Source organism: Neopelma chrysocephalum, unplaced genomic scaffold (assembly GCF_003984885.1).
Source record: "Neopelma chrysocephalum unplaced genomic scaffold, ASM398488v2 Primary Assembly neopelma1_66, whole genome shotgun sequence".
NCBI lineage: Eukaryota > Metazoa > Chordata > Aves > Passeriformes > Pipridae > Neopelma > Neopelma chrysocephalum.
In genome coordinates, this window is record NW_020897725.1 from 1,720,833 (window position 1) to 1,734,877 (window position 14,045).

The 14,045-nt window shown below is 34.5% G+C and overlaps 1 protein-coding gene across 6 annotated transcripts in view; it reads right to left on the reverse strand.

Annotated features, from left to right (window-relative positions):
- Nucleotides 1–14,045, reverse strand: part of CSMD3 (CUB and Sushi multiple domains 3) — a 621,549-nt gene that overhangs the window by 466,140 nt on the left and 141,364 nt on the right. For all 6 annotated transcript variants that reach the window (XM_027684441.1, XM_027684440.1, XM_027684437.1 and 3 more), the window contains exon 4: nt 4,165–4,359. In XM_027684441.1, the coding sequence (XP_027540242.1) occupies nt 4,165–4,359 (195 nt within the window). The remainder of the gene's footprint in view (nt 1–4,164; nt 4,360–14,045) is intronic.

Below are 14,045 nucleotides of genomic sequence, written 5' to 3' on the forward strand. Positions count from 1 at the left end.
TTTGTAAGAGACAGTGTTGAGAGCCTTGCTGAATTCGAGATAGGCAACATCCACTGCTCTCTCCTCAATGATCTAGGTAGTTGTTTCATCACAGAAGGTCATCAGGCTGGTCAAGCCTGATTTATTTTTAGTGAATCTATGCTGATTATTTCTGATCACCTTCTGGTCATCCATATGGATAGACATGGACTACAGAATAAGGCACTCCATCACCTTTCCAGGGATTGAGGTGAGGCTGACTGGCCAGTAGTTCCCTGGGCCCTCCTTCTTGCCCTTTTTTGAAGATCAAGGTGACATTTGATTTCTTCCAGTCCTCAGGCACCTTTCTGATCACCACGATCTTTCAAAGTTGATTGTGAGTGGCCTCGCTCTGGAATTTGCCAACTCTCTCAGTACTTGTGGATGCATCCCATGAAGGCCCATGGACTTGCAGGTGTCAAGTTTGCTTAGATGTTCTTTAACCCAACCCTCCTTAACCAAGGGAAAGTCTTCCTTCCAAGATCCCTTTACCCCACTCTCCTGGGTCAGAGATCCCTGAGGACTGGTTTGTTAGTGAAGACCAATGCAAAGAAGGCATTCAATAACTCCCTTTTCTGCATCTTCTGTTACCAGGGTCCCCCCTTCATTTAGTAATGGATGAACATTATCCTTTGTTTTCCTTTTGTTATTGATATATGTGAAGAAGCCCTTCTTGTCCTTGACATTGTTGGTCAGATTTAAGTCCGGATGGGCCTTGGCCTGCCTTGTCTCATTTCTACTTACTCTGACAACCTCTCTATATTCATATCAAGTGGTCTGATCATGCATCCAATTTACTGTGTGTTTCCTGCTTATGCTGGAGTAATGAGAGGAGTTCTTTATTCATCCATGCAGATCTCTCACTTTGCCCAATTTCTTGCTCATTGGCATGCATCATTATTATTGAGTCTGGAGGAAATGATCCTTGGATACCACCCAACTCTCTTGGACCCCTCTTCCCTTCAGGGCCTGTTCCCATGGGATTCTTCCAAGAAGATCCCTGAAGAGGCTAAAGTGAGCTCTCCTGAAGACCGTAGTTGTAATCTTACTTGCTGCCCTGCTCCCTCCTCAGCTGATACTGAACTGCACATTTTCATGGTCGCGACAGCTGAGGTTGCCCCCAGCATTCACATCTCCAAAAAGGAGATGTTATTACTAACGACATAATAGCAACATTTGAAAAGCATTTAGTAGTATGTATGATTGTGGAAAAACAAAACACTGGTGATTCCGATGAAATTCCCCATTTTGAGACATCAATCTGTAAGAATTACATTGCTAAGGCACAAGCATGACCCCTTCAAAGGGAAGACAAGGTAAAAGAAATGATCTATTAAAAAAAAAAAAAGAAAAAAATACTCTCCAAATGAACTTGTTCTGAATTACAAGAGGCAGATGGCAATGATATTTATACACAGATGACTTCCAGACATCTATGAGCTTAAGTCTGCTGACTTCTAAGCATGCTGTAAATTCAGAACTTTGCAATTTAATTTCTAAAGGTAAAAACAAACAAGCAAGCCCCAGCTTAATATTGAATAAAATATACTTTTGTTCTTTTCTTGAGGCTTTTTTTTTCTAACAAAACAGTGGTATTTCCTAGGTCATGGCACTGAAAAACTTCGTATTTGTCCAATCCAACTAATCATATTAAAATGGACAACTATTATATGCATGTCTGGAGAGACCTGTCCATCTACAAAACAAAAAAACAAACAAAAAATCCACAAAACCCAAAACAAACAAACAAACAAAACAAAAATCAAACCAACCCAAAAATCAGTAATCAAGTTCTTTAGTGTTGAGAAACATTAATTCTTACACATATACCCCCAAAATCTGAAAACTATACACCACTTGTTCATGTCAGGATTCTCTTATTTAGATTTAATGACCATTGGTAAGGCACAATAAGACATTTATCAGAGGAAATCTTTAAGGATGAGTGTTTAATCAAAGAGAGTCTCCATGTGACAAAGAGCTCAGAAGCTCATTAGTGGGTAATCACCTTTAGCAACCTTCTGCAGAATTCTGTGTTGGATAATTGCATTAGGCAAAATTACGAGAGATTCATTAGCATGGAATCACAAGGGTCTGTGTTAAATGTAAAGTTGGATGTTTCTGATATCAAACATAGACTCATAGAAGGAACTATTGAAAATAATTAGGTATTTTTCTTTCTTTTCTTTTTTTTTTTAATTGAACATAGACCAAAAATACCTTAACAGTAATTTGGTGAATTAAGCCTTTAAGCCATTATGTTAAGACTGAAATCAAGAATCTATCACATTCTTAGGTTCTATTTCAGTAATTCGTATTCACTACTATTAAAGTGTGTACCTTGGGGTTTTTTATTCTTTATTCATCAAGCTTTTACCCCTTAAACTCTTCACTGCTATTGATTAGAGAACTGTCTTCTCAAAAATATGTTTGCCTTCTGTAGGAGTTTCTGCAGTAAATCAAGCCATCTCTTCATTTTCTTTCCCATACACTGAAAAGTAAGAGTTCCTTCAGTCTACAGACAAAATGACAATTTTTAAATCTATCAGAATTTTTTTCCTCTTTTTTTGAATAATTTCCAATTTGTTAACTCTATTGTGCCTGAAAAAGTGACGCTGTTCAGATAATGACCTCTCTAATTATGAGTAAAAAAAATATGTTTTTCATATTCTTATGTAGTAGTCTTTTGCTTAGCCCTGCTTTAACAGGGCAACTTTAGGAGTTTATTATTCCAGTTAAAATATACACTGTATATTTTCATGTCCCCTTGGAAAAAAACCCCAAAATATATCAAAAGATCTACTAAAAAGTATTGTATCAGAAGAAAACTGTAACATTGTGACTGTGATGACTGACTGGTGAGAGGAAGCATCAAGTTCCAGTCTCTCATATTCCTCATTTATTACTGCAATTTTCTATGCCAATTCATTTCAAAATTGGCAGATCTAGAATTTGAAAAATGGTCTGCAGTGAAGCCTGTTAGACTTCTACTTTGTTACAAATGTAAGTTTTTTTGCAAGTTAACATGTTCTCATAAAATCTTTTGTATTATCATCTCCAGAAACAAAATTTGGCTTTATGCCTCGATTGTCTATCTTTTTCATTATCAGCTAGCATTTTTCTGGGAATCAGGAGGGGAAGATTCAGAAGTTATAATTTTAATGGAAAATAGTATTATTAAAAATAAGTTTGTAATTTCTTCAAGATCATGGATAAACATATTAAATAACTCTAAGCCAAAAATAGGAAATGATAGCAGGGAATTTCCAATGATACACATTTCTCATATTACTCTTTTATGGTACTGGGCAACCATATTTAACCAAACTGAATTTATCAGAATGGTAATTTCAGTTGGAATGTTTTTATAGCCTCTGCAAGATCGTATCAATGTTTTTAAACAAATATAAATGTTGCATTCTGTAAAATTAACCTGAGAATCTAGAAACTGGTCTTAAGCTTGCCTGACATAAATGTTTCATCAAAATACTATCTTTATTGTATTTGGTTGAGTATAGTAGTGTTAATGTCTCCATTTTATCAGCATGGCTCCTTTTGTTACTCTGTAAACATTATTTCTATCTAATAGTCTCAGAAAATAAGATTTACCCATAAAACAGGATTCCCTACTACTGCTATATTTCTAATATGAGCAATGAAAAAGGATTTGACCCATATTTGTTAGAATACAAGGGATATCCTGTATAGAAATCTTAAGATAATCAAACCTGACTGACAATGAGGCAAGACCCTGTAGTTCAATTGTTCTGGCAGGTTCAAATTTCTGTTTGTTCAATATCCAATTTACTGCTAGACAAAACGTCAGTCCCTAGGAAGTACTAATAAATCCCTAATTGACATTCTCACAGTTGTAAATATGTTGTACACATTTATATTCTACTTATTACTACGTTTCTAGTTCTTATTACATAGTGTACCTTTAAATAGATGATAAATATAATTTTCATAGAATATTGACCTAAAAATTAGTAGGTATATATGCTGAGATACATCATATGTGTGAGCAAGAGATCAAAATATGCAAGAGGGCTTTTCTTTAATCATAGATTAAAAGTTAATACAGACATTAAAATTTGTTCATACTAATGTATATTTTCAAGAACTTTGCTGTAGGATTTCTCTTACCTCTACAGATAGGAACAGGGAAATCCCACGATGCTGTATTCACAGAGTTAGCTATGCAAGTAAGCTGGGGGTGTCCATCCAAAATATATCCAGTTACACAGCTGTATCGGATTTTGTCACCAACATCAAATCTTGTACCGTACAAGATACCCTTTGGTGGAACTCCTGGATTGCCACAGGAACTACTCTGTAATTCTGGAGCAGATATATATTTATTACTTACAATGTTTTTGTAAATCAATGCTTCATTTTGCTTGAGAATATAGAACACATAAATTAAGACAGTTTTGGACAGACAGAGTGTTTTCATGGATATTATACAACTCTTAACACTGAAAATTCATTACTGACTTAGTCTATTTAATATCTGCTTATGAACCAACATATGCAAAAGTAGATGAAAATGAGCATGAGGTTTTCCTTAATCTCCATCTATAGATATATTCATATGTTTCTTTGTTAAATTGACAGCAAGGAATTCATTACATAGGAACAGGAAGCAAAGGAACTTGATGTATACAAATGTAAAACAATAAACAAAACTGTATTACAGTCATGAAAGAACATTAGATTCAAATTGAACAAAATTTGCACGAAAAAAAGTAGTCAAGACAAGAGAAAATTTTAATAAGCATAAGCCTGAGCATGATCAGGAATCTGTTTAATGATTTAATAGTTTTTAGATAATGAGGCAAAAGTGATGAGATACTGTGGGTAACTGATTTCTGAGCAAAAGATTAGTTTATTTAACCATGTAAAATACCACAGGTCTGGTGACTTCTACTCTAAGGCACAGCTTTAAACCACTGAGAATCCAAAATGACTCATGGCTGCTGTTAGTCTTATCTCTGAGGGCATTAATTAGAGTTCAGTTTTACTAGTTGGTACTCATACACCAACTGTGTACTCTTCTGACTGATGTCTCAGCATCATAAATAGCGTGATTACATTTTCAGTCATTTACTTCTGAAGTCCTTTGATTAATGGACATTAAAAGATAGATTTTGTGCAAGTGTGAGCAAAAGATATTTCACACTCTCATCCTGAGCTCTTCAAAGCTCTTACCAGGCTAATGCTAATATGGAAGAGACAAATCATGTAAACCTGTATTTGAATTCATACTAAATTTCCCTAATCTACAAAGTAAGGAAAAAGACAGAAAGGTATGTATGTATTGTTTCAATTTCTTTTCCTGAGTTCCATGTGACTAAATTATTCTTCAGCACCCCTGATGTGCTCAGGAGTGTGTGCACAACATCACATGTAACAATTCTCAAAAGGCATAATCCAACATAGTTATAAATATATATCTCTATACATCCATATATACATACACTATGAATAAAATATATGATCCCAATGAGTTCATCTGCAAGATTTGAGGTACCAATCAGATTTTGATGTGAATATGTTAAATATGCATATTAGTTGCTGATGTCATTGTTGCCATTTCTTGCTTTCTCTTACATAATAAACTCTGTGGTTCTGGATTTGACTTTCATTGCCTTGCACAATGACACAACACAGAAGTAAGAAAGTGGCCTCTCTCATCTTGGTCACTTCAAAGCTCACCTAAAGAGTTGATATTCTCACCACTGCTTTATCAAAGTGTTCTGTGCTGAAGCAACACTCTCTTGTCCTCAAATGTGCTTCCAAGCCCTACAAAGAAGGCAATGCTGCAGCTATTCCCGCATACTCGTGCAAACGGATTTCTTTTAAATCCTTTAACTGTTTTCAAGGCCATTCGATTTATTATTTATTATCATAGTATGTCAAAATAGAGGTAAGAATATCATCCTATGGATTTTGGTTATCACATGAATCATATATTAACTTGAAAACTCTGCCTGTACACAGTGTTTTCATTTTCCACTTCTCCAAGAAGATGAAGTTTTTCAGAATCCTGTATCTCTCAGGGCTTTGTAAAAAGGTCACAGAAAGATGTTCTGTCCTTTGAAATAAAAAACATAAAGATTACCAATGTCTTTAACTGTTACTGCCTAAAATTGCTTCCTTTACTCTTACTGCTGTCTCACCAAGAATTACCCACAGAAGGCAATTTATTCTTGCGAAATTATATTATATTTTAAAGCACTAATTAAAAATCACCCTCCTTCTAAAATAAAACTAATTTTCCAGTTGCAATACTTTATGACTCATCTAAAAGGAATACTTGGCATTTTTCATTAACTTTTTAACATTATGAAACTGGGTAGGGAGTAAGTTACTACTTCTAACCCTTCAAGCCATTTTGTTCCTGATTCTAGATAATAAAGTAGAAAATAAGTTTTACACTTTTAAGTGCATTAGTTTATTCTGTGAGTATTTTCATTTTGAACATATACAAGTGCACTACTGGGGGGGTGGGGAGGGAGGGAGGAGATAATTCACTAAGTAACTGCATTTGTGTTCTTTGATAGGCAGTATCTATATTCAAACTGCATGAGACACTGTACTACCAACTCTGTTCCATTTAAAGCTGCAGATTTGTTACTCTGAGATAGTCATCTGTCAGGTAACACAGGAATTGCCAAACTAGACTGTAATTTTTATTCAGCTCTGCACAGATTCTTGACTTCAGTGATATTCTGACAATCACTAATGATAAGAAGGCTGGAAAAGTACTTCCTTTTAAATTTGCCACATTGTAATTTGGTTGAACTTCTGGTTCATGTACTCTGAAAACAAGCGTAATTGAATTTTTTACACTACCCTACTTTTTTGCATTTTTATTCTGTATTATTTCTCTTGTCTTTTTTTAAAGCAAGTTGTCCCAGTTGTTTCAATCTCTTTCCAAGTAGGAATTTTCTTTGTCCTAGATTTAATTTTGTAAACAAGATATGTATGAACCTATTTGTCCTCTTTTTTTCCATAATCATAAACCACCAAGATTAGAATATGCTTCAATGCTGTTCAATAAGTTTCTATTACATTAATGCTTATTATTGTAAATAGAAATCCTGTTAAAAAACTGTGGGTAAATATATTTCAGAGAGTTCTGCTTAGTAGGAATGGACTAAGACTTTAGAGTCTTTCTGCCACTTATAAATACTAACTAATAACTTATTCAAAATAAATCACATTAAACACAAGTTCTGAAAATTCTTCCAAAAACAAGGCTGACAGAAGTTTAGACTCTCTTTGTCAGCATTCAGTCAAGGAGAAACAAATCAGGACCAGATATACAAATTTCAAATTTACTTTCTTTTTACTCAAATTTTAAGTCAGGAATAGTTTTTTTCTATTATGATATTTATGATATCAAGAGTAGCACTTGTCCTCCCTAAACTGTCTAAACATGAAATTTGTCATTTCATGTCTAAATATCCAAACCAATTATTTTCTAATATTCCAGTAAAAAAAGCATTTGTCGTATCATTGCATTCCATTCAGCTTAATGCTGAAGACTAATGTTCTTCACACACTAAATATGATATTAGAAATTTAGGAACATAAATAATTTCGACTTTTTTAAAGGGTTGATCCATATATTTTCAGATTTTTTTCACAGCTATTGCAAGTCACTATAATCCCATTTTTTCCAACATAAAGTGAAAAATATTGTCAATACGCACATCTTCACGAGTACTCACTCATCGAAAGACCTCTGTAATATCCCAATAGAGGCTAATATTTGCTTCCTTTAGTAGTTTTGTAATTAAATATTTCTGGTATCCCCACACTCTCAGTTTGGATATCTCCCTCTATTACTGCATGGTACCTGTCTCAGACCGCTTGTCTGTACACAGATGAAAAGTGACGCCTGTGTACTTCATCTTATTGCCAAGCAAGAATGCTCTGGTATTGAAGACTCAAGACTGATTTCAGAAGTGCTGCATGTAGCATGTGTGTGGCAATAGGGAGGGCTACACATTCCAAGGGTCCCAAATATTAGGACAGATGACGCATTTGTAACAACATGAAGTTGCCAGAAATTCCATTGTCCAAAATTCATCTATATTGAATCTTATAATGGTTTATTTTAGTTGCACATAGTTTTCCAAAGGTTTTATAAACTAAAACAGTAACTTAGATACATAGCTTCTACCTCATAATACTTTGCCTATTTTCTCAAAACATATATTTTTCCTACTTTCTGTTCACACTGCTCTGAATATATGAGTAAGCATGGTCTAGATGTAGATCTAATAGAGACTAGAAGAATCAACTAACTGGTGAGTATACTGTTGTCTTCCTACATACATATTGACATATACATATACACACCTGTTCCACTTGAGATTACAGAGTGAAGGAAACCACAGAAAGAAACTGGACTAGGCAATAATCAGTGCAGTGAAGGAAAAAAAATGAAAAACTTAGTATCTAAGTGTCAATTTAAATGCACAAATATGTAGCATTCAGAGAGCAAAGAAAGACATCAGGTACTGAATTAAATAAATTTCCCTCCCCCAAAATACAGGTCTGTCCTTTGTAGAAGTTCAGCAACAAAAGTGGTTATCCCTTGAGTCCAACAAATCTGGCACTTCGAGATACAAGTGCAAGTCACTATTCTGAAATTCACATTTGTTTACAAAAATGACAGAAACTATTTGTCTAACAATCAAAACTTATCTGAAGTGTTTATTTTAATTTCTGCATTTTTTGTGGATCAGTCTGAAAAGACTGTCATACTCTGATGTTAAACTATGAATAGGCAAGGAAGAGGAAGTGTGAGAAGTTTGGGGTTTTTTTCCCCTAAAGGAAAACAAGGTAAAACATGTTTTTTCTTTTGCTGTTCTTAATTGCTCTCTCTTGATAAATAGCTTTGCAATAGTTACCTCACTGAGGGTCTCTACTGTTCACTAAAGATAATACAGCTAATTACATTGCAGTTCCTTACCTACTTTTTAATGAATGACATAATTTTGCTTTTTTCTCCCTTTTGAAATTATTTGTGTGTCAAAAAAGAACAGAAAAACTTGATTATCTAAAGTAAAACCACTGATTAGTTTAAGACTGTCTTAAGGGAACTTTAAATGTAGATTTTATACTGAATTTGATTTTGGTTCTAAGTGCATTTAAACAGTCACTGGTTGTATCTTCTTTGCTAGTAACACAAGAATGTTTCTATTTATAGCTTTAAAGTCATATGCTATTTTAACAGGAGCAAACTTGTTTCAGCATTAAGTTAGAACTTCCTGAATATAATTCTTCTACAAGCAAGGAATCAGCAAGAAGGAGGACAGCAAAAAACCCTCGAGGATATGTGAAGGAAAAAAAAGTCATAATTGTAACAGTGTAATAATGTTGATACAGGGAGCAGGACAAATGTAATACACTAAACAGTCCAGGGTTTGCAACACATTCCCTTCACATGCAATATGCTGTTCAGAATATCTGTTTAAATCAGCTGCAGACACAGAATAGCACTGGAGAGCTGAAGGACCATGCAAAAAAATGGCAGTCACCAATTTTACCATAGGACAGCACAACCTGGAACCAAGTGAAATCAACAGAAGGATGACTATGTGCTTCAATAAATATGGTTAAATCTGACATTCCCCCATCAGACACACTTCTAAAGTGTTACCTGAAGGGAATGAAAAACAGGTGAAGACCAGATAATTAGGAAAGCTCTACAGCTAATAGCACCAGCCATGCTTATTTGCCTTTACCAAATTCCACTTGACTTTGATCAGAGCTGTATCTGCAGTAAATTCCTGTACAGCTCTTGAGGGCACCAATTAAACCTCAGGTGTGGCTGGCAGGTAAATACACATAGTGCATGGACTGAGAAAGACCACTGGAGACTACATAAAGTTTTGTCATGGGCATAGAGTTGCAAGTGTCACAGAGATCCCTCCACCCACACTGTTCTGAAAGTATTCAGCCAAATCACTATAGTTTGAAGCCTGAGGTACTGTATCTGCCATATGTGACGGTTGTTCAGCTTCTCAGGTGGCTGAAACCCAGACAGATGCACCTTGCTTGCCATGCAAAGGCTGCATAGATATGCCTATGTGTGTGTCATAATGGAATTGTTCATTTAGACTGCAGTGATACTGAGCACTTTTTTAACACTGTATTCTGTAGGCAGCTGGGGAGAGGCTGTTGTAATTCCCAAGTGAAGAATATTTCAGAGCCTAGGACAATCTAAAATAAAAAAAATAATCCTAAAACTTATACCATATTGATATTTGTTCTGTAACATGTATTTCTTACTATGCCTTTTAGAGTTATATAAGAATTTAATCTTCAATTTCTGAGTTATTATGGCAACAACTATCTCACAGTTCATTTCACTTTTGCCTCAGTGCCTCACCTTGTTTTACCTTATGCTAGGTAGTTTATAAATGTTGCATTGTTGCTCACTGGTTGTCTTTACCTGGACAATTTACAGTAACCAAATATATAAAAACCTAACTGAGTTTAGGAAAAGTAAGTTTAGCCACTGAAGGAGGATGTCATAGCACAAGCAAGTTGTGTGGTATCATATAGACAGCATCTTCACACAAATTACACAGATAATAATAGATACATATGTCTAAAAATGACAATAATTTTATACATTTGATGTAATATATCTACTGAAATTAGGGTCCCATTTTTCAAGATGTATTAAAAATATTAGTAAGATGCATAGTTTTTATATTCAAGATGATATAAATACTGAAAGCAGAGTACAGAACAAAATAAAACGCATTTCATGGAAAAGTACTGGGACTTCTAAAGGAGAGGAAAAGAAATGTAATAGAAATGTCAGAGAGCACTGATAGGCATTAATAATTAGTGAATTGACTCAAACTGTTATAAAGGCTAATTTGAAATATTTATGATTTAAATTATTATAAAGTAGAGACTGGCTAGTCTTAAAAAGAATATAGCATCCCTTCCAGCTTCCTGTTGGCAAAGATCATCTGAACTAACCAGTGTGTAGTTTGAGGATACATATACAGGGCTAATCAATCATGTTCATGTCTGACTTATTAGCCTGGGTTTCCCTACTGCAAGTTGTGTCTTGTGAAGGCAGTGAACACTGAAGGCAGACAACTTTTGGTATGTTGAACCTTTCAATTTGTTTTAAAAAAGACAAGAAAAAAGAAGGTTATTTCTGCTAGTGCAAATCACTCAGGGTAAAAAATTGGAATTTAAAGCATAAGATGGGGATATGGGATGTGTCGTGGACATATCATTAGACAGTGGCATAAAAGGGCACAAAGAAAACCAGTTTTCTCATGAAGGGGACTTCGACACATGAGAACTGGGCACTAGGTGGCACCTGAAACATTCAGAGAGCCATTGTACGACCTGGTAGAGTAAGAAACATTTCCTTCTGTATATATCTCAGAGGTAACAACATTTCAATTTTATATATATATATTGCATATGCTTAGTATATGTATGTGTTGGTGCACAAATACTTATGTATAGAATTACTATTAGGAGACACTGTAGTGCCCTGTTAGAAGTACAAATGTTTGATGCAATTGGATCACTTCATTTACTCAAAGGACATGCTGTCTCCTACAGTGAAAATTCAGTTTGGCTTCTACCACTATTGCTGGTATGAACAACATGTAACACCATTGTTTACAGAAGACATGTTAACAAAGTTAGGTCTACAGTACTGTACTTGCTTTCTAAATGTTCCTGGTTTAGCCATTTTAAGAAAAGAAAGATAGGCCTTAGTTCTGTAATTTAGTTTTTATTTAGAAAGTTTTACAGTTTAGAATTTTCCTTTAGAATATTGAATTATTATTCTTTCCAAAATCTGTATCACAGTTGTTTTTTCAGCACACTATTTCTTCATAGAATTAATGACCTTCTTGTATTTGATGTCAAACAGTCACAATCAGCCTTCTGTGATGTCATGAGGACATCATCCATCTCTCCAGAGGTCTTTTTTATATTCCATATTGCATCCTACCTAGTATGTTGAGAATACTGCTCAACAGGTAGATATATGGTGGTTGGGCAGTGCCTTTGTTTAGTCAATACTAGATGACTTTTTGAATGATCTTATCTTTACAAAACAATTTCTTTAGAAAACACAAACTCTTTATTGCCTTAAGTGTCTCAAGCTCTCAGAACATCAAGTGAAATTTAAAATCCTTACTCCAAGCTTCTCTTTAAAGTATTTTTGTGAATGCTTCATGGCATACCAGCACATCTTTTAGACCATGTATGGCTATGATACAGTTTTTTTTAAATTAGTCATGTTTTATAACATCGTATATCTGTCATTAATAAGTATTCATACTCTCAGAAGTGTAAATTTGTGGTAAGGTAGAAGATTGTGAATTAAAAGAATTTAATTATATAATACAACATCTTACTGTGAATCAAAATATTTTTATATAAATGCTGAAATAAAATCTCCACTCTAGATTAGGATGAAAGTGTAATCCCTTTTGTTTACATCAAACTGTACTCAAAGACTGTGCATTCAGAATACAGCTGAAAACACTGTTGATACATTAAGCAAGAAAAAAATTTATGATTAAAAGTCTACAAGTAATAGTATTAAAACTCCTTTATTTTGCTCACTTTTCTCAGTGTTTATGATACAACTCAGAAATACATCAAAAATTAAGACCTTGCATAATAAAGTGCTATCCTCAGAGTCATTTTTCTAAACAAAATCATCCATTCAAGGTTTGAAGCAGATGGCTACCTAATGAAGTCCTTTTTACTAGAAAAGGTCTCTCTGGTTAATGTTCATCTCAGGTATAATATGACTTTTTCATTAAAAATGTTCAGATGTGAGAACATTTAAAAATACTAGGTCAAGGATATATTCATGATTCTGCTTTTAATGGTACTTACCCTTACAGTGTTGAAATGCATTATGACCTATTGACTCCATTTCATAAGGTGAAATAATAGAACAATACTGATCTTGTCCAAATTACTTACATGATGATTCATTAACCAGGAAATACAGTATGATCAAATTAATGGATAGTGATGTGAATATACATCTGCCACAGGCCACTCAACATGACCAAGCATAAAACCTTTGAATAACTTGTATTCCGTAAAAATTTTGGTTTATATCAGTGCTGAGTTATGCACCCACAATAGTCATCTTTCCCCATGGGAGAAAAGGTTCATTCTACTTCAAACACAAAAAATTTAAGTCTGCTTTTCCCATGTACTCCAACTTTCCTTTTAACTTTTAGTAAGAATTTTCAGATGTCTTTCACTTGAGAAACAGTTATCTGTAGTTCTTATTTTATTTCAGTATAATGCTACCATTTTCCTACTGCAAGAATTAACATTAGAATCATAAAATCATAGAATGGTTTGGTTGGAAGGGACTTAAAGATCATCTAGTTCCAATCACCATGACTGGGCAGGGACACCTTCCATTTGACCAGGTTGCTCAAAGCCCCATCCAAACTGGATCTGAACGCTGTCAGGGTTGGGTCATCCACAAGTTCTCTGGGCAATCTGTTCTGGTACCTCACCATTCTCACAGTAAAGAATTTCTTCCTAGTGTTGGTGTTCAGCATTCTATTATCACCTTCATTGCATGGGCTTGTGCAGTTCTTAGAGAACATCTCTCGAATCTCAAAATTTGTGTGCTTTGCCTTATGCTGGAGGCAAGTTCCCTGGCACATTTGGAAAATCATTTTCAGAACTCTGAAGCATGGAAGAATAAAAGTAGGGTATTGTCTGACGAAACATGATTTCAGTAAGCAGAAATAAAAAGATAAAAGAGCTTTCAAGCTGATTTACATGCCAACATTCTTCTATAAGCAAGTATCACTTAGCATAGGGGGCACTGCTTTATATAAACTGTCCTTTGTGGAGCTTGGGGAAAAGTCATTAATTACCTTTTTTTTTTTCTTTCTAATAGTGAAGAGGTAAATAACATACGAATGTGCATGATTCAGTGCACTATTGACTTTGGGCTGTGGAACTATTATGGGTAT